The 22,307-nt window shown below is 37.9% G+C and overlaps 1 protein-coding gene across 1 annotated transcript in view; it reads right to left on the bottom strand.

Moving 5' to 3' along the window:
• CDK5RAP2 (CDK5 regulatory subunit associated protein 2) overlaps window positions 1-22,307 on the bottom strand; it is a 69,627-nt gene that overhangs the window by 20,032 nt on the left and 27,288 nt on the right. Inside the window, exons 17-26 of the mRNA XM_030461460.1 lie at window positions 21,439-21,554; window positions 20,111-20,239; window positions 15,871-15,966; window positions 15,128-15,175; window positions 14,384-14,559; window positions 11,774-12,239; window positions 8,354-8,618; window positions 6,837-6,953; window positions 4,171-4,765; window positions 2,227-2,459 (exon numbers count right to left, since the gene is read on the bottom strand). Coding sequence (XP_030317320.1) covers window positions 2,227-2,459; window positions 4,171-4,765; window positions 6,837-6,953; window positions 8,354-8,618; window positions 11,774-12,239; window positions 14,384-14,559; window positions 15,128-15,175; window positions 15,871-15,966; window positions 20,111-20,239; window positions 21,439-21,554 — 2,241 coding nt within the window. The remainder of the gene's footprint in view (window positions 1-2,226; window positions 2,460-4,170; window positions 4,766-6,836; window positions 6,954-8,353; window positions 8,619-11,773; window positions 12,240-14,383; window positions 14,560-15,127; window positions 15,176-15,870; window positions 15,967-20,110; window positions 20,240-21,438; window positions 21,555-22,307) is intronic.

Consider the following 22,307-nt stretch of genomic DNA (forward strand, 5'->3'; position numbering starts at 1 on the left):
TCCTTAATACAGGAACAGCCAGGGCTTTGCCTGCAGTATTCTCAGTGGTACTGTGTGTGAGTGCAAGCACAGATCAGTGCAGGAGACCTGGCCTCAGACACTGATCTGAAAAAGGAAACTAAAGAGTTTCGTGGTGTCACCTTGGCTCCCCCTATTTTAAAATTTTTGTGCAATTAAGCAAAAGTGGCAGGTAAGAGCTGCACAGCTGAGATTTCAGGGGAATGAACTGAAGGTCAGGACGGAAATGGAGAGACAGAAGGTTGTTTATGCTTCTTCTTTACAGTCAATTCTTAGTAGGCTGGATGTTCTTTATAACCCTACAAACATCATTTTATTTTAATGTGCGATTCAACGCAGCACCATTGTGGTAGATATATTGAATTGTCTTGGTTGTCAGTGAATTTTCATAGTATATAGGATACCATCTGTTGGTTTGGTTTTGTTTTGTTTTTTTTAAAGGCATTTAATGTTTATTCACTACACAGTCTTCTCATTTGTAATGCAAGGAATCTCTGTAGCCACCGGAATCATTGAATACACTCAATCTTTTATTACACTGCTATGACACGTTAGCCAGAATACCTTTTTCTCTTATACAACTCCTTTATATGAGCAATTGAAACTGCAACATGCTGTCACTATCTTTAATGAAAAGCAGGATACAAATCATTGCATGGCTGGGCCTGAACAAAGTGCTCTTCTGGAGGCAAGAGCAGGCAGGCATAAGGGGTCAGGCTCCCTATTTCAGGCCACCTCAGCCGTTCCGCTGACTATGTCAGTTTTGCAGCAGTGAAAGTATTGCTGGTTGGGTGGGTCAGAAAAAGCAACACCTGGGAGGACAGGAAAAGGTCTTTCCTGCTGAATTTCACTTGTGTTAGCATCCCTCTGCCACTGACTTCCTTCAGACTAGGGACTGAAGGTGATGAGCATGAGAGACTCTTCCTGCAGGAGAGGAACATTGGAGCTGATGCTCATTTTACAGAACATGGTTGCATGTTAATTCTCATGGCAGTGTGTGCTCTCTCAAAGCTTTTCATAGCCAGATTGGCTCTTTGGCAGCAAAATGCAGGTCTTGATGCTTAACACTAATGTCAAACAATAGGTGAGGGAACTGGGATAATCAGTCAAGGGACAAGAGCAATTTCAGATGTGGGAGCTCCCATTTTTCAGGCAATATTTCAATTTTCACTGATAATTATAAGGGCCTTGCTTACTGGTACACCTTACAGTGTCCCTTCCTGGGTCCTCAGCTTTCTCCAACACCAGGACAACCTATCTCTGGTAGACTTCTAGAGTGGCTCTTGTCCTTCAGTTGTGCCCCACAGAAACCCTCAAATACAAACCAATTTTCAATACCCCAGCCTCTTAAATTCATGAGCTACTCAAAACCCTGAAAGGAATCTCCTGAAGGTTTCCTCTGCCTTCTGAAGCAAACTGATTTCCCCTTTATCTTCCCCTTTATTTAGGTTTCTACAAGCAGTGTTTGGGTGGATTTCTCCATAAAGTCTATGGCTTTTTTTTTCTTGGTACAACCAGTTACAGATGATTTTACACCTGTATACAATTCAAATTGTGTTATTTCTACAGAAATATCAATAATGGGCAAATCAATATGGTTATCACCTTCCAACTGTCCAATCCAGATTTGTTTGCACTGTCTTCAAAGACAATGGCTTTAGGAAACTGCCTAGATGCACTAGGATATGATTATTTCTTCTTTCACTCTAAAAGCACAGCCCAGATCTCTGCACTGCAGTTACCCTTCTTGCAAGCGACTGCACTTTAGGGGAAAAACATCAGGAACCTATAATTTTTCCTTTTTAGTTAAACATAGATTTAAAAACCAGCTGTGAACCATGCCTATGAGAACCCTCCAGTGCAGATAACCAGTGCTCAGGCTCAACAAAGCTGGGCTGTTCCCTGAAACAGTAAATCCTCAAGAGTAACAACTTTTGCTTAGCTACAAACCATATATTTTGAACAGTGAAAGCATGCATGTGCTAGGACAAACAACTCAAAACTGAAGATATTGATGCAGAGGACAACTACAAAGGTAAAATCTCATGGTTGGAACACTGTCTTCCAAGGCAGTCCTCCCTATAAACCATTTAAAAGCAAACAAGAAGTAAGGTTTCCTCTTCACTACAAAGAAAAAAAGTAAAAAACCTTCAAATTTCAAGAACATGAATATATATCAGACAAGAAGCACAAAATACTGCTACTTACCACCCAGGAATTTTCTCTCCAGCTTCTCAAACAACAGCACACTTTGGTTCAGTTGTTCACGGAAGCCTTCAGCAACATAATAATCTACATCACTGGCTTGAAGCAGTTCCTCAAAAGCTTTAATAAGGCTCATCAGATGTTGATGGTAAGTGACACAACCACTGTGGATCTCTTCAATTTGTTGGCATTGAAAGGAGAGTTCTTGAGCTTGTGAATGAACTAATGAATCATAGCTGAGAAAATGAAATTATCCTTAAAGTAATTTTCTGATCGTAAATAACATTTAAATATAAATAGTGAATTAAACTTATATTCCTAAGCTATAATTTTATGTGACTCAATTTTCTTTTTAAATGCTTTCAGAGCCACAATGAGCAATGTATTGTCTCTAACTGTTGAGTTTTGGATTTATGGGCATAACTTGTGGGTTATTATCCTTCACTTAACTGCTTCATTTATAAAATGGGTAGAAACTACAGTGATGTGAGTGATGTGTTGTTTGTCTGCTTGGAAATAAACTGGATGGCATGCAAAGGTGTCAAAGTAGAGTGAACAGATGAAAAGAACTTTCTTTTAGGTGAAAAGAATAGCAACAACATTAACAATACTAGACAAAAAGAATTTTTCCTTACTGGTTGGGTATTTACTGTTTGTGGTTTGTTTTTTTTAATGCACTATGGAAGGCCAGATGGAGCTGTTCCTTCTTCTCTGCCAGGAGCACAATATTGGACATCAGTCTGAAAATTCTGCACATTCCTGCATGTTTATTACTGGAGAGATGTCCATAACAACCACTGTAGTGTCCTAACTCTTGAACTCCACGAGTCAGAATATAAATTTCAACTCAGATCACTTCTGTGTTTGCAAATAGAGACATCCCCTTTATACTGCCACTGCCTCACAGATAGACAGCTTCCTACCATGCACTTGTGGAGAGAAAAAGGGAGAGGATCTGAAAAGATGCAGAGAATCAAATGATAAAGAGGGAATAAACAAATTCTATTACACTGTGGGTTGTTATAAATTTTTTACTGTCATTTGTATCAGAAGAGATGCATATCTCGTTTTTGGGTCTGTCACTTGTGACTCAGGCAGTTGTCCCAGAGAGTGACCATAAAAACTTCACAGCAACCCATACTGTCTCATTCCTTAATTTACACAGCTACATCTTCCTTTGTAAAATGGATAAAGCATATTCTCAAAGTATGTAAATTTATGAGTACTGTGCAGCATGACTGTATTTTATGACAGTAATACTAGGAGAGACACAACAGTCCATGTTGGTGGTTGCTCAGTGTCTCCAAAAAGCTCTACTCAAGCATTTTGAAGAAAGTCAAGGGGCTGAACACCTTCCTGTTATACCTGCTGCCATTCCATAGGCCCTCAGGACAGTAACAGGATTAGAAGGGGGGAAAAAAGGGAAGGTTTGGTCTAACGGGACCTCATTTTGTGTCTCTGATTTATATATATATGCTTGTCAAAATGCTTCCTCCAGTCCAATCACACAAAAACCAAGATGGATGCATTCCAGCCCCCCATAAGTGATTTTGAAGCTTATGACCTTACTCTATAAAATTTCATTCATTAATTGCTATATATACATCTATTTTCACATCCTTCAAAAGAAGGCACTATGGCACTGAACTGCAAAACAAATTACAACTAGAGTGTAAACTTATTTTATACATAAAATGTGGTCACACAAACAGAAGGGCTGCCATGAATCTGCTAGCTAATTGCCCAGGGAAACATTTCTATCTTAAAAGTTCCACTTCCTTACACTTGTCACGTGAAAAAAAACCTGAGTGATGCAGAACTGTAATACCCTGATTTAACTACAACACCACGCTCCTATGTGAATAAAATTATCTTCATATTGCCCTTCTGTGTTATTTGGTATTGCTGTTTACAAAAGGAACCAGAAACAGTAATAGCTTTACTCACTTGGATGGTGATGTTTCTCTCAGTTTGTTCTGAAGATGATACACTTCATCAAGATGTCTATTTGCAATTTGCTCTTTTTCAAGTTCTGCCTCATTTGCTGATAGTACTTCCTTAAGGTTTTGTGCTGTCCATGTGTCAGCTGCTGCTGAAGACTCTAAATTCCTGTTTTCAATGTGGATCTCATAATCCTGAGGGTCACTAGAAAAAGCTTTGGTTTCCTGCAAAGCTGAGTCCTGCACTTGTGCAACATGTCCTTCCATGGGCAAGGCCGTGTCACTCAAAACTGCACTGGAAATACCATTCAGTAAGAGCTGGTCAGAGGTCTGTAAATGGAGCACGAACATTTTGTACTTTTCAAGCTCAGACTTCATATTATTAATTCTTTGTTTCAATTCTTCTGTATCATTTATGACTTCACAGTCATCAAGTGCATCTGTACTCGTTACATTCAATTTGGGAGAACGCAGGCATTTGGAACCTGAATATGTGGTGGCTGAGTCAATGTCCTCATGTTCCAGGGAATAAAACTCTTCATTTATCTCCTTTAATGAACACTGGATATTCACATTGCTAATGTTATGATGATTTTGCATTTCTGAAAAACAGGAGGCTTGCATGTGAATATTAATATTTCTTTATTTGGCATTCCATACTTAACACCACTAAAATCAATTCATTTACTTCTATACTAAGAGAATAAAAATGCAGAATAATTATGAACTATATAATAGTAGTTTGGCTTTTGACCTCTGTGATTTGCACTTAACTTGCACATCAAATATATCACCTTCCAAATAAACAATTTTCAAAATACACCCCCTATCTTTTCCCAAATGGCTGAACATTACTTTTGCTACATGCAGTCCTGAACCAGACACTGATGAAACCCAGACCTTTCCTGCCACAAAGATGATAATCTCGAAGATAAGGCACTGAGATTTAAAAGTAGGTGCTATGACTTTAAAGGGTGCTTCCCAAAACTTCCAATTCTTTATTCTTTTTCCATTTAGTTCAAAAATCTATAGAAAACCAACTGGAGCATAAAGTCAGTGAATTTTCAAAAGATTATCAACAAAACAGTAACGTTTAAAAAGGAGGCTTTAACTTCTTAAAAGGTGTTCTAAACAAAATCCATAAAGTGTTTGGTGTTAAAGGTTTTACTGGCCCTCATTTGGCATGCACATCATCTTAGCCCTTAGCTGCATTTGCCATTCCTAAGGAATGCAAACACCCCAGATTCAGGCCAATGAAAGCAATATATTCCTGCATACATTCTTTTTTTATAGCTCTGCATATATTGAGGGCTGTATGGGTCTTAAGAAAATGTAAGAAAATGGTTGGTTTCTGGTTACCAGTAAATTAAATTTGCCCTCTCTATTAGTTCTGAAAAAAATCACTATGAATTAGAACCTCTCTTTTGGGAGTTCATTGATCTTGCAGAGGTCTCAATGCTTTCAAATTGGTTTCCATGGAGAATTTGAAGCCCAGGTTCAAGCTCTAAATCAGTATAAAATCTCAGGGGCAGCCAGCTGTACATGAAGGCCCAAGTCAAGCTCAAGCACAAGAGAATAAAAAAAAATATGACCTAAAAGCAGGGAAAAAATTAAGTTGAATTATTGGGTGATCAATATATGTGAAATTAAGGCCAGATGATGCTCCTGCAGTACTCAGCCTGCTGCACACCATTACGTGTGTCACTCCAAAGGGGACAGAACCACAGGATAGAAATGCTTCCAAGAAAATGCCTGTTTCAGTAAGGCACATGAAATGTGGCAATGCAGCCCTGGAGTTCATGAGCTTCTCCTCCTTCTCTACCAGTTGGCTGCTGCAGGAGCACAGATGTCAGAGGAGGCTGTGGACTCAGATGGACAAAAAGCCAGCTACTAGATGAACTCTTAAATCTTGGTTTCATGCAAACATTCCAGATAACAAAACCAGGAAATAGTTAATTGGGAAAAAACCATTTCTGATTAGAAGAGTGGTTAGTTTTCAATGAAACACTGCCCTTTTATTAAGGCAGAGCTAGTAAGCTCTCTCTGCATACAAGTGTCCACACACAAAAAGGGCAAACCAACTCACCAGCTTCAAATGATGACACAAAGAATTATAAAATTGTCCACATCCTCTGTACTCTAAACAGAACATGTTCACCAGGTTATTATTCAAGCCCTCCCCAAAAGACTAATGGTGCTGCAGAAACATGTAACACACAGTATTAAGCCTATTTCATTTCCATTAAATGATTCCATTAGGTTTCACCCTAGCTGAATGCCTTCAAATAATTCAGATAAGCAAAATTCTATCATTCAGTTGCTTCATTTGAACAGTTCATAACTAGATGCAGAAGCAATAAGTAACAAACATTTAATTCAGAGAAGAGTTAAGAAGTGAGGACATTAGCAATAGATATCAGAGTTAGGCACACAACTCATTATTTTTACTGGAAACTAGACTCATAAATCCCTGTGGTCCTTCTGAAAGCATAACCCTTAAAAGATCAGCTTGGATTCTTAGGGCAATTAATCCCTACTAGGTATGAAAAGAAGTTTTAAAACCCACAAATAATGGCAAGGGAGACAATAACCTGCAGTAACTTACAATTTTGCACAGTTTAGAAGAAACTAGAGTTTATTATTATTTTTTTTCATACTGTATAAATGCTGTACCTTGATAGTTTTGCTGGGTTTTGTCCATCTCATATTCATTCTTGCCCCCTGTGCTTGGATCAACACTTAGCAACTCCACCTGGACCTCACTATTATCCAGTCTGAGCAATGAGTCAACTGGGAGAATAGTGAGGGAAGGTAAAACAGAAGTCAGTAAGTGACTGAAAAAAAATTAAGTGGGTATAGTTTAACAAAACAAACAAAAAACCACTACGTAAAAACAAAAGAGGAAATCCCACCCCACATATGCAAACAGTTTGGAACAGGAAAATCATCTGAGGAACTACTGAAAATGTAATACAAATATTACTAGGCATATGAAACAGTGTTTGCACATATTAAAAATACCTGAACTAATTAGAGGGATAATTACTAAGAATGGGAATCACAAAGGCTTCCTACCAGCAGATGAAGGCAAACATTTGCAAGTCCCCTTCCTAATGTTCAATTTTTAGTGCAATTTTAAATGTTTTATGTTAAGCTTAGAGAAAAGGCTGAAAAGTTTCACCATTGTGAGCACAGATCATTAACTAATCTTCTGCAGTGGCTCAGTGCATCAAGTCTCAGAATTACCAAGGGTGCAGTACAAGTGGTATCCAGGGTAAAGAAATCAATGTGGAAAGAAATCCCCAGCACTGCAGACCTAGAAGATTCTGCTTCATTTCAGCAGTACTGCCCTTCTCAGAACTCTTATTTTGCACCTACTAAAATCAATTGCTGTATTCCTATCAGCTGATGTATTTGCAATCAAGTTGTGCTATATCTGTCCCTTACCACGATGACGTTATCATTAACAGAGACTCTGCAACCTCAGCATTTGACAGTGGCTCACTTGACACTTGGTTGAATCTTTATTTCCTATATTTCCACCTCCTTTCTCACTCATCTATCTTTTACATATCTACTCAATTTTTAATCTGATTGCTAGAGTGCATTTTTTTTTTACCACTTTATGTCTTTCTAGAATACCTTTTGTTCTCTGCCTTCAATTTGTCATCCTCAGCCCATCCACATAGTTCATAAACAATTGAGTTTACATTAACCCAGACACACTGGAAACTGGCATGGATGACTGAGCAGTGGAATAGTGGAAAAACTTATTTATGCAGTATAAACAAACAGTACTGTTATACTCTCCTGTCTCCATTACAGACAGTTTTCATTCCACTTGGTAACTATAAAGAAAACTTTCCATTTACCTGAACATTGACATATATAGCTGCATGTGTGGGGCACCCTGTGAAACTGTCATTTATTATAATGCTTCATGCCACACATACACAGCATTTCCTATTCTATATGAAGCTGGTTTACATTATAGCAGCAAAGAAAAAAAAAATAAAAAAGAAAAAATAAATAAAAGGTGGTTCTCAGGATCATATTTGTCGACCCAAGAAAATGTAAGATTAAGCAGCACTGTATATATGTAAATATGATTTGATTTTACTTTCTCCTACAAGAAAAGAAGCCACTATTTCAAGCAGCATTACAAGTCATTATGTCTGCTCTTTATTTACCTCTGACTGATGTGCTTTCCTCTGCAGGCTCCTCTTGCAGGTCAGTTACAGACTCGCTCAAGAACAACTCCCCATTTGTTTGTGGCTGCAATGCTTTGGTTTGTACTTTACTTGCTCTCAGATCTTCACAGGGTTCCCTGGCACCAGGCTGTGGTTTTGAATCTGACTGCTGCACAGAGGAGCTGAAAGGCTCAGTTCCTAATGGTCTGCATGATTTTGAGAGAACAGGCAGACGGGACTTCTTGGGCAGGGCAGGAGATTCAGTCTGGAAAAGGCACAGAATAAAACAGGGAGTTGGCTAACAGTAAGTAAAGGACTAAAACATTCCAGGAAAATACAGTTTTTCCTGTGAGATCAGTCAGCTGTCACAGTAGTTGCAAAAGGACAATCTCAATACCCTTGTATTGTGAAAAACAAACATCCAAGAGAGAAAAAATCCTACCCCACTACTTCAGTTTTCTGTAACTGCTGTTCTGCATCCACAGCCAAACAGTGAAAAGCTTCCAGCTCATGAAGCAGGACAGCAAATTCACCATTGACTAACAAAGGATTTTCATCAGTAGGCATCTTATTTAACTCTGAATTTTTCTATGCCCTAGGAAAACAGTTTCACCCCCAAACAGGCCTCTCAAACTGCTGCTCTCCTTATTTATATGATAAATGTCTGACAGCTCACTGTTTTCTTTTGGTTTTTTTTTCAAATTGAGGATCCTCTTGATTTTTCCCAAATTCCTGAACACATTTTCCTTTGTTCCTTTTGTCTCCACCAAACAGACCCTACTTCATACCAGTCCCACTTTCACACCTTTGAGAAAATCAATGTAACTTTGCATCAGCCACAGAGGAAATTTTTTTGCTTAGAGAAATTATGAACAAGAACAGCTCCTTCACAAACACACTTCATAAATTGCTTCCATAGGATTCCTGTTTCCTACTGTAAGAGACATTCTGTCACTGGAGCTGGGGGGGAGAAGTTAAAATTTTTTAAGTCACTGCATTTTAACCTCTCACCTTTTGAAGACTGCATAAAATACATGTTTAAACCTTGTTTAAACCACAAAGCAAAAAAAAAATACTGCTATCTTCAACAGATAAGAACATGCTGTATTTTGATGAGTGTTATGGAATTGTGTGCAATAATAAGAAAAATCAATAATGGCATATTCAGATAGATTTAGTCTATTTTTTTCCTGTTCACTTGCTCCACCAGTATCAAAAATCCCCTAATTTCTTTTACCACCCAATGTATTCTGAAACACCTTTCCACATTCATTTCTTAGCAATTATAGTCTTTACACAATCTAAAAATAATAAAGAGGAAATTCCATTTTCCTAATGATACACTCAATTCCTTTTGTACATACATGAATGCAGCAGCATTTGGAGGCTGAGAAATAAATCCAGGTGGGATGATCTTCCTGCTAGCTTCCAGCTTACTAAACTGAACTGGTAACAGCTAACAATTCCAGCTGGCTCAGGGCTGTTGTACAGACATATCCATCACCCAGATTACCCAAAGTCCAGTTCAACTGGCTACAGGAAATTATTTATAAAAGCCATTAAGAAACAAGAGAGACACTGCATTGGCCAAGCAAGAAAGCTTTTAAAGCAACTGACTCAGGGATCACACTGAGGTTGCAAGTCATTAAACATGAGAGAAATCTGGAAAACTGTGACTCAAACAGTATATGGAAATTCAGTGAAAACAGGAACTTGGAAAAGAGATTTTGGTGATCAGAATTGCAGAAAGAGCTCTAGAGAGTCCTTGAGGAAGGCAAGCATAGACTCTCCTTCACCAATGAAAGGCAAAAGCAGCAACTCTAAGACATCATCTGTGTTTTTAGTTTTAGGCAAGGCACCACAAGCAGATCTTCACTGACAGACCAGCTAGGATCTCAAAACCCTTCCCCTCTCCTACCATCTTCATTCTTCCTGACTTCTGCCTGCCCTCATCTGTGCACATGGCATGGAGAGCACCAACACAACTGACGAGGAGCACACCCAACCCAGCCTCAGACCAGCCAAGGCATCCCAAAGATATAGGAACAGCTATTGCCAAACACCAGCCAAACACAGCAGCCAAACACCAGTGACCAGGTGCCTAACAGACTAAGAACATTAACAGCCCAAGAACACTCCATTATTATCCTCTTCCCTCCCCTAACATTTTTTTTAAAGGCAGAAGATTTACTGCCAATAAGGAAAGCTTAAAAGACTGAGAATGTACTTGAAGATACTCTGATAGATTTTGATTACATGCAAACTGTTTGGTGATACAAGGCAGTTTTTGTGAGTTACTTCAGCTTTGACTTGTAAGGGGTATCCCAACCTACTACTAAAACCAGCACAAATTTTTTAGGGCATTTGCCAGGGACCAAAAGAGCATTTTTTCCTTAAAATCCCAAGCTATACTGAAATGTTTGTGCCTGTACAGAACTTACCAACATCTCTTGGTTTACAATCCCTTAGAAAAGAGAATCCAACAGGAACAAGCCTGAGTACAAATGAGTTGCTCCCAATTGCTAGCTCACAGGAACTTCTTGCTCAGTAAAGTCATGGAAAACCATCCCTCAAAAAAGGTGCCACAACTTTCTGTATTAGCAGTGCACAAAATCAAAAGCAATACTCTCCTTTGTCTGCTCAGCAAGAGCAAAGATCTTCAAAGAACTTTTAACTTTGCTTCTATAACTTCTACTGAAACAACACACATGGCCCCTTCAGCAGACACTCTTTTCCCACCTCTTTGGGATCACAGGCTGCCTGCATACAAAGCACTGGGAAACTTATCTGGCACAAGCAAATTACATCTGTATTCTGAAAACAGATCAAGTGTGCACTTGGGTTCCAAATCAATCTGAAGAATGCCCCCCCCCCCCAGTTCTGTAGAGTATTACTGGCCATACTTCCCTAAAAGCAAGACACAATGATAGGATGTTAATAAAAGCCTAAAATTAAGATTCAAGTTTGTTGACATCCACCATTAACACTTGACCAGCACTCTCTCAGACATTAGGCATGTCTTCAATTTTGGAGAATGCATTTGCCTTTAAACTTAATAAGCCACCAGTTCAAATGCTCTGGTTCTGCCTGTTATGAACATCTATGTAGAGATACCAGGTAGTACAGAATCAGAGCATTATGCAATAAACTCTCTCTTTTTCCAAAAGCTGTACTATTTACTAGTATCTGGTCCCATTGTGGATTGAAATTCAATTAATTAAAGTTCTAAAGCAGACTGAAGTACATGATAAAAAGCTCTGAACATTACGAACAATTATCTAAAATATATTTGCCTTATATCTCTTTTCCTAATTTTAAAAATTACACAAAAGAAAGATTTAAGAATAGAAATGAAACATAATGTTCTCTTTTATACATCTATTCCCTAAGTACCAAAAAGAGAATCTTAAATAAACTTACTTCATTTGTTCTCCTTGTAGAAAAAAGCCTTTCATGCTGTTTGCCCTTTTTACACACATTTTCCTGCTGATGTTCTCTTTCTGCATTTAATGGTGAATATTTTGTTTTTTCTTCTAAGGCTCTGTTTTTGCCTTCATGTTTGAATCTCATGACATTACTCTCAATAGTCATTGTTTGTGTATCTGCATCTTTCAATTCCACTTTCAACAACTCAATATCCTTATTAATCTGTGGCACTGCATCTGGATAAAGCTTCTCTTTTCCATCAAAAGTTGATTTCAATTCTGCTTGCTGCTTTAAGAATTTATTGACCTGCTTGAAATGTTTGAGTTCAGCTCTTAGTTGAATAATCATTTGCCTAAGATCTTTTTCATCCATTTTCTTTATATCCTCACTTGAAAATTCTTCCTCAGTTGTGTTCAGATGATCTAACAGTCCATTTACCATTTTCATTTGTTCTTCTCTGCTATACTCAGGAAAGAGAAAATAAAAGGCAAGAATTTTTATTTTTATTTAAGCAAACAATAGCTTCTAAGAAACTACTTTGCAGTGTCTTGACATATTTGAAATTCCCCAGAGATTCCATCTTATTCACTAATGAATTACTCACTAAGAACACTTTTTGAAAACTTTTCTCAACATGAATTACATTATAAATTATCTCATCAATGCTTTTCTTCTATTTATGACTCTACAGACTCTACCATCCCTTTTCCCATTCATTAATAGATACTAAGCCTTTGGTAACTACATCACTTGCTTACAGAGCATAGCAATAAAAAAGCAGGAATGGATTTTCAAAAGGGTTTACTCTGATTCAACTACCTTCAAAAATAAAATTCTACCAAACCTACAGAATACTCTAGAGGTTGATTTTTTCTGAAAATCTATCCCTTCATATATTTCTAATGTAAGAGGGAAGATGGAAACTGAGACTGCAGCCAAAAGTCTGCAAACACAACTCAATACCCACCACCAAACTGCCCCACAGATAACTAATGGTCCATGGAAAACAGTTTGGAAAGCCATGTTTTAAGTGAAACTGGAGCCAAATAAGACACATTTAAAACATAAGCAAGCCTTCAAATTCTACAGATAATTTCATTAATCCAATAGAGAGCTGTTTGTGCCACTAAACATATAAACCAGCATGTCAAATAACTGCATTTGAATAGCAAATGGTAGGAGCTAACTGGGCTTTTTATGTCTTTCTCTGGCATCTAATGTCATTAGTGAGAATTGTTATGCAAAATACAGGCTCATCACCAGTCAGTCTCATCATTTGTAGCTGAACATTGAAAAGATTACACACTAGAGTGGTAAACATGATGGTGGCTAGAAACACTCATTTACAGACTTTTAAGTAAAGTTAACAAATAAAGCAATGTTATCTGTTCATCCTCTAAGAGAATAGTATCTCTGTAGTTACCACTAACTCGTGCTTTGACAACTAAGACCATTTATGTGTGTGTTGAAGAGTTTAAAATAGTAATATAAAAATAAAGAATTGCTTGACTGGAGTCCTGTGCATGCTGAACACAGAAAACAGGATTTGATTTGTGTAATTCCATAGGGAATTACAGCTACCAGCACTGCTGAGCACAACATATGTGGAAGGTCTCTCCAGAGACCACTATGGTGAGCTGAAGTAGCAGCACTGGTGAGTACTGAAAAATGTCTCAGAATGCTGAACGTGGTCACTACAGCGTGGAGAGAAACAGGCAAGGAAAATGAGTTATCTCCAGCAGAGCTTTAACTCAGTTTTCAACCAGGAGATTAAATAGTGTAAGCATGGAACTGGGGAAACAAAACTAATGGGAGTGGGTTTTTTTCTACATACTCTTTTCTTGCTTACTATTGTTTGGTTTCTATGGAAATGAGCATTTCAGCTGGGAACTGATCAAACCAGTAGTGTCACACGTGCTCAAAAACCACTGGCTGTGCTAGGGCTTACACAGGGTTAGTCACACAAGCATCCTCTCCTGCTTGAAAAGTGACCTAAGTACTTCCAACACAGTTCTCAGCACAGTCCTACAAGTGAGTACCAGAATAACCAATGGGTCAACTGCAGGACATGGGCTCAGACTCAAAAAATGCTGCTGAGAGAGAGCAAACCTCTGGCAACGGCCACAAAGCAGAGTGATGTCCACTGAAAATTAACCCTCTAGAAGTCATTGGAACCCCATTTTCTCCACCCCTATTTCCTTAGCAGTACAGTCTCACCCCTTCCACCACACCACTTTTCACTGGCCTGTGCTCTCAAATACTTCTTTTTTTTTTTTTTTTTTTAAATTACCATTTAATATTATCTGAGCCCTTTAACACTTCTAGATCCCATCTTGAAAACAACCAATTCCTACAGTAAAGCTCCATGTATCAGTAAGTTTGAAGACTTTTTTTCTTGTAATGGCTTTTTCATAAGGATTTCTACTGATAGTATGTTTCCTAATTACCTAATTGCATGATAGACTAAAATGGCTCTGAAGGCGCCTTGCCAATCTCTCAGGTAAATTAGGCAGTGCCATTATCTAAATTCACTTTAGCAAAATTACTTTATTCTCTTCTCAAGTAGAAATACTGTCAAAAGCAGTGCATATCCCTCATACTTACGTAGATTCCAGTACAGATGTTCTATTTTCTCTTAAAAGATGTGTGAGTAAATTCTCTTCTGTTTCATGTTCACTCATTCCTACTCTGCCAGTTGTATCGTGTTCCAACTGAGGCTTGTTTGGACTCCTGTAATGTCTGTCTTTGCAGAAAGTCTCTGAACAACCTGATGGAGTTATCTGTTAAAAAATTGAAAACATTTTATTATTACACAGGTATGCAATGTTCTACTAAATAAATTGAGGGCTATAATCTCTTTGTGATTGGGTTTTGTAATTCCTGAAGCTCTTTATCTACATTAAGAAGCATCCACAGACATTTCACTTACTATTTATTAATAGAAAAACTGATTAACATCTCTTTCATATGATTAATTCATAGTGATCAGTTGCTTAGTAGTAAGTAGATTTCCCTGAAGGTCTTTATCTGTGAATAGCTAGCAGACTTCTGGAATGTTGCCTGCAGAGTTCTGCTCATTTTTCCTTAGTTCCCTTTTGCATCACCTCTCTTTACAGCACCCAAAGTCTGTCCCAGGCTCTCCAGATGTAAGCCCTGAACAGGATGCAACTTTAAGTATTTACAAACTGCCAACTTTTTGTATGCAACACCATAGATGTGTCCTCTACTGTACCAGTTATGTGGGAATTTATACTGGGCTCCTTTGGACACAGTTTCCAGCAGCAGACAGCAGCAGCCAGAGGCCAAGATGTTTAAGAGTCAGGAGAACCTTTACAATACATTACTTACCTGTTTATCCAGATCAGAAGGAAAATCCAAAGAAACCTGAAGGCATACCTAGTAAACAGAAAAAACACAGAAATGACAAACTGAACAGAACCTTATTCTTCAATATTACTAATTAAAATGCCCCATTTTGTCTTGCTTTTTTGCATGTTATAATTTTTAAAGCAGAAAGTTCAACTTTAATTGTACTCTATGATCCTCTAACATCCCTTGCAACCTGAATTATTTTATGATTCCACATTGCTTTTGAATTATAGAATAAGAGGATATGAGACTCTTGTAGGCATGAAAATACAGACAACAAGTTTTCAGGACACCAAGAATTTCAACCCTAAAGAAGACTCTGTAGTATTTTTTTCCTCAATCATGGTAGCAAGTGAATCTTATTTATACAATTTGCACTACAGGCCTGACTGCAATGGAGGCTGAAGATCAGTGTGTCTGTGTGCATGTAAAGAAACACAGTTTCAAGGGACTTTGTCATCCCCATTAAGGAGGATTATTGGTACTCAAACAAGAGAAAACAAAGACCAGAAGGAAAGCCATCCCAAAGGCAAAAACCCCAGCAGCAGAAAAATACAAGAAAAAGCTTTCAGAAACTCTTAAGAGAGCAATTAGTTAAAAGCAAAGTCAGATACCAAGCAGATATGCTTTGTTTGCAAAAGGCTGTGTTCTAAGAAATTAGGATTTTTAAAGGCATGCAGAGGAAAGAGTAGTGTAACAATGTACCCAGAGTGGAGTCCTACCTGACTGACCCTCTCTGGATGCTGAGGGGTCTGCACCTTTCTGTCATTGTCACCACCTTCAGTCTGCATCACAGGCTCCCCTGTTATTTCAAGACACTACACAAAGTATGGAATGATGTGAAAATGTAGCACAGAACAAAAAAAAATACTGTGATATGAAACATGCATAAATAAGTCAGTGACATGTCTTAAAAGAAAAATAAAAAAAGCCTGTAATACAAAGTAACAAACACTGAATTAGATTCCTTCAACAAGATCAAAGGAAATTAATATATAAACCAAGAATGACTCATTAAATGCAGTGAAACTCTATCTTACACATTCCTTCATTTTTATTTAGTTCTTTCTCCTTGGAATTTACAACAAAAATAAAAATCACTTAACCTCTTCTGATAAAGGATCTCTGTATCTTCGGTCATGTTCTCATTGTGTCTTTTCCAATTTCCAGAATTTATTTTCATTTGCTACACAATTCAGGCTCTTCTCCAAGAAATAAATGTTTTTAAAACAAAGCACATGTAGTTTGCTATATACTGAAAAGATTTACTCTAACACTGAAGGTTACAACCTACTCTGTCTTGCCTAAACTTGCTAATTTGTAGCAACTGGTACCAAATCAACTTTTTTCTCCCCATTTGCCACAGAACCCAATCCATCTCCCATGGTTAGGTATTTCCTGAGCAAAAAAGGGGAGGAAAAATCAGCTTTATTCCTAGCAGAACCCAAGTTCCTGACATCTACCTAAGTGAAAGTGAGCCCAGAAACTGAGAATATTTTCACCACTCCCCTGTGGAAAGACCAGATTGAATGCTTACATCATCTTGTTTTATAGTAATATTTCCCAATCTAATAGAAAAAGATCAGTTATTCAAGATCTTTGCTGCCAGAACCTCATTATGTAGTAGAAATAAGTGAGAGTGATGGTAAATACCAGCACTGCTATGCTCAATATGCCAAAGCCACAGGTAGGATGCATCACAGTGGTTTCAAACTTGCATGAGATAAAAATTTTAGTCTCCAAGCACTTCTGACAATAATATAGCACTGCTGTGTGTAAGAGTCATATTTTAGTATGACTTGGGCTAAAGAAAAGCTTCCTTAAGGCAAGAAAAGCCGAATCTTGAGCGTAATTACATAAAATTGAGATTATAGGTACAGACTCAGATGACAGACTGGAGGGAAAGAAACTGGTGTCTAGGGGTTGTGGATGTGTGATTTATAGCTGCTATGGATACACAGCCCTGTGCTGAAGCTTGAGACATGAGAAAAGAAACCTGTTTCCCCAGTATCACATGCTGGAAAGTCCTGGCTCACAGCTTGTCAGTCCAATCGTGGACAAAAAGGATTCTCCAGGGAGGGTTATTTTTGTTTCTTAATTGAGTGCACTGGGAATTGAGTGCACATGTGGGTTTTGGGTTTTTTTAATTGAGTATGCATAGAATGCATGCCTGTATATATATATATATATATATATAAAATAAATGAGAAAAGCCTTTTTATCTTCCAATCCCTAGCAATATAAGCAACTCACTGGTTTTAAGCATGATTTTTTAAAGGCAGAAATCAAATGATGCTGCATGTTAATATATTTGCCTTTTACTATCAGAAATCTATATTGAAAACTAACTTCCCAGTCATGATTGAATTATTTTGGTCTTTCACTCAGACGTGGTTTTCTAAGGCAACACAAAGCAAAGACAATCTGGGATCTGGAGGAAGACACACACAGTACTGTGGTATATAGCAAGGGCATAAGGTCAAACCCTGCATCTGTGTATTAAAATTAAGCTTATTTACATATATAGCTTTTCCACTTCATGCAACTACCTTTTAAGACTCAACATCATTTAGAATTTGCTTTTCCCAGGCCAGTATTTGGGGTAGTCAGTGATGCTCCTGAGAACTGTTAGCTAAGAACCAACAGGCTACAGCACAACAAATGACTGCAGCCTGAGGCTGCTCCTAGGGTCCTGTGTCTGGCAGGCTGAAAAGAAACTTTCTGTGCTCCAAGGAACACAACCTAATGTTCAACAAAATATTAAAAGAAGTGTCTTAAGGCCAGGAAAAAAAAAGCCTCCCAGAATAAGCTGCCTGTTTCAAGTATTACCTTGAAGACTGAAAACCTTGAGAATGTTTTTCCTAAATGAACCACTGATATGCTTGGTTTGCAGAGATCCCTGGAGCCCTGGAGGCTGAAATCAGAGGCTGCTTCTCTCAGAGAAAGCAGATGTTCAAAGGACAGTACAAAAACAACCTTTTCCTCCCCTTCTTCTCCCTCTCTTCCAAACATGAAGCCAAGAAATAAGAGAACTAGAGGCTGTCAGACCTTTGGGAGGTGCCCTGCAGAGGCACCAACATGCAGATTCATCTGATTTGTGCCCCAGCTTTGCAAAGGAAAAAAAAAGCTCATTTTAAGAACCTTAGAAGGATACATCTCCCCGTGTCTGTCCAAATTCCTCTTATAGCACATATGTTAGTGTCACCTCAGCACTACCTGCCAACAAATTCCAGCTCAAAATACACACAAAAAACAGAGCTTAGGGTTTTTTTGACAATGGTTATTAATATGCAAAACACTGTTGTCACAATCCATAACCCAAAATCAGGTAGCTGCTTGCTGCCCAGACTGTTAAAATGGTACCTTTTAGAAATTAAAACCTTTTATTACAGATCCTTTAAATATTGAGCTCCATAGTACTATTATCAGGCATAGGTTAAAATACACTATTTTACTAATTTCCTTTATCAGAATTTTGAGGTTTATTTATATGTTAGAAGCTTCACTCTCTGCCATCCTACATCTAATCTCAGGCAGGCAGCTTCTTAACTAAGTAGCCCTACATGTGCTTTTCATGCCAGGCAAATGCAGGAGTACAGACTCTTGCCAGGATCATCCCAGCACAGGACACGAACTCCTTTGGGATGAACTCTGGCATCAGTGGGGGTGCAGCACCCTCTGCAGGGTGAGGAGGCAAATTGCTGAAAAACTACAAAATGCAGCCCTGGAAACTGATTTCCCACAGCTTTTCATGCAAACCTATTGGAGTAACATGGAAATCCATTCGTTTAATAAAAGCCACGGCACCCCTAAAAATCGATCTATCATTTAAAACATATTTCAATTAAAAGTAATATGATTTATGGCTTGAAAAAGCAAGAGTATTTTGTCACTTTTGATGATGGCTCCCAGTGCATCTGCAGCACATAGAGTGAAAGACATGACTCTTTTTCCCCAGTCCTGAAGAAAAATCAATACCACAGTCCCAGTTCTAGAATTAGGTGATCCCTACACATATCTGATCCAAACCACTCTTAATATTTTGTTCTTTTTGAGTTTAATTTAGATTTAGAAATTCAAAATAGAAAATACCAGCACCATCATTCTTCCTTTTAAATTTTTATTTATATGTGGTGCACAAGAACAGTGTAGCTGAAAGCAAAAATCACATCCATTTAGAGAAAAGTAGTACCAGCCACATTTCAATTAATGTTTTGTAACAAGCTGGAGGGTTCACTAGAACCTCCAGAGCCTCCTGAATTTTCTTCATCATGCACACACACTTGGACCTCAGCATCCTAAATGTTTCTCAGTGGAAGTGTTTTGCCAAGACCTCTTCTTCCCCACAGCCAAAACAAGACTTTGCTTTGGGCAGAAGAAAAAACCACCCAGCAATGATTACCCCCTTAGACCTCTCAGCTACCTACCACAACACTGGCCACTGCTTCATATACTTCTAATTGTAGGAACAACCCTGCATTTAAGTGACCCAAAGTGCTACCCTTTCTTTTCTGGCCATGGGGAACCCTGGTTGTTTTGTGGATGTAGAGGAGATCTGAACTATGCTCTGACAGAATTAGATAGTGTCAAAATAACTTGAACAGCAGACAAGCCAACATTCAGTAGTAGTTAAAATTCTATATAAGACACTGCTTTCTATGTAAAATTAACTATTTTCTCCCCTTTCAAACTGGCAAAACAAGTCTGTTATAGACCCAATTAATATTTTAATGTGTACACTGTCTCCTTAAATCAACTTGACACATCACTGAATACTTGCAATGAGCTGATTCTCTGTTGTACTAACAACTTAAAGCTGTTTACATCAGTAATTAAAAAAGTTATTATAAGGAATTAGCAGCCTAAGTCCCGAGGGTTTTGCAGGCATTCTGTACTGCTGTGATTCCACAAGGCAGATTAGATGTGAGAATCAGATTCACTACTTGAACACAGAAAACCTACCTCGCTGTGGTTTAATATTTTTAGGGCCTCCTTCCCTTGAGAATCTGTTGTACAAAGTCCAAGGTGCTTCTTCTTAAGTTCTTGATTAACTGACTGCAGATCCTTAACCATCAAGAGAAGATCAGTAACCTAAGTAACCAAAGGAAGAAAAGCAAAACTGCTAACATCCATCCTGTATGAAAACAAATGATGATGTATAACTCTCCAGCTAAACCAAACTGCAGAGCTGGGCTTCTCTATCTGCTCATGAAGCAATCTCCCTGTGTATAAAAACATGATTCCTGAGTTTGTGTTCAAGAAATCCTAACTTGTAAGACTCTCATTTCCAGCCACGTTATTACATTGAGGTATCCAGTTGTAAGACTCAGCAGCAAGAAGAGACCTGAGGGCACCTCACACCAACAGGCTGATCTAAGAAGAAAAATTTTATTGCAACAGAAAACAACATTATAGGGAGAAAAGCAGCTTTCAGAAACAAGCTGTTTGTCCATCTCAAACATCTTTTAAAAATCACATTTGAGTAGTTCACAAATAAAAAATCTGAATGAACAATCATGTTCAAAACTCCTGAACTGGCACTGCTATCACAGAATCTGCAGTATCTCCAGAAGGCAATGTGTGCAGAACAAAGTGGTGTATTATTATCACACAAATTAAGATAATTGGGAAAAAAAGATCAGCTTTCAGGTCTACAAACTCTTTTTCAAGTAAGAAATGGTTTATAAATTCCATTTGCTATTGAGAGAGTCTCTGAACCTATGGAAAAAACTATGTTCAGAGATATAAGTGTTAGAACCCCAGAATGAGCCTGGGACATAATCTGGGGCTATTTTTATTGACACCTGCTCAGTATAAAGCAAATTTCTTCCCTTCAGATTACCCACCTTCAGATTTTCAACATAAGAATTTGCTTATCTTCATGCCCAAATTTCCATATTCAAAAGAATTCCTTATCATAAATTTATTTGTTCATGGATCAGAGATCACTGCACAGGATAAGAAGTCAGCAGAACAAGTTCCTCCAATACTACTTTATTGTGTGACAGTGATCTGCACATTTAACCTCTGTGAATTTCAGTTCTCCTTACAAAGCATGGAGATAACACTAACCTACCTCAGGGTTATTTTATAACATGCCATATTTATAAAAAGACTTGCAAACTCTGGGATGGAGTGTGCTATACAGACATATAAATTACAGTTACTGCTTCCACTGAGATAAGAACTTCAAACCCTTTCAGAATTACCTAAATAAACCTTTTTGTGATTTGCACAAAATATAAATGAAATAGAATTAAGAAACAGTAAATAATAAAACCCATCAATACCTTTTTCTTAAGTTCCTCAAGAGACAGCTGGTCTATCTGTACACTTAAATGATCTTGCTCTCCCAAACAGATACTCATGTAAGATGTTTGATCTCCACAGAAAGATAATGTTTCATCTGTCAAAATAACCAAGGGCAGGAATTATTTCAGAAACTCTACTTGCAGGAAAACACAGCATAATATACAAAGACAGGACTTTTCAAGTAAGCACCTACTAGTAGGTCTGTGGGAAGCCAGTTAAAATGTTTCATCCCCCAAAATAAGAATTCTGTTTAATTAAACGGATTTTGTTCTCATATTTCTTTGTGCTTCTGACACATGGTCGCTGTATTTTCTGTGGCTGTTTTTTCTGTGGTTATCAGCATGAGTTGTGAATGTAATTCTGAGTCACAATTTGCATATTTAGCATTACAATTAGAAATATTTTTTAGAAGGGATAAGTAAGGCAAGAATAGTTATTCTGTTTTAACTCTATTTTTATGACAATGAACTGAAGGTCTCAAGGCAAAATGTCTGCTTAGACAGAGTTATTGAATTTATTTTGCTTTTGGGTCAAAAGATTGCATTAATTGCATTGAAAATAGCTACTTATTTATTTCCTCTATAACTGCAGGAATGGGTTTGTGATGTTTCAATAAACCCCTGTTCATTTACAATATAGATTACAGCTAATTCTATGCCTACATCTCATTAGACAGAAAGAAAGCATATCTGAATTAGGACAAAGAAGAGACATCCAAGCCATACTCCCAGCTCTGACTCTGATGCCTTGGCTGTGGCAAGGACCCAAAGCTTCACAAATGGTTCCTAACTTTCAGAGCACTCATTCCTACCAGCCTCATCCTCACAACAGCTCTTGAAAACCAGGA

Source organism: Calypte anna, chromosome 17 (genome assembly GCF_003957555.1).
Source record: "Calypte anna isolate BGI_N300 chromosome 17, bCalAnn1_v1.p, whole genome shotgun sequence".
Classification (NCBI taxonomy): domain Eukaryota; kingdom Metazoa; phylum Chordata; class Aves; order Apodiformes; family Trochilidae; genus Calypte; species Calypte anna.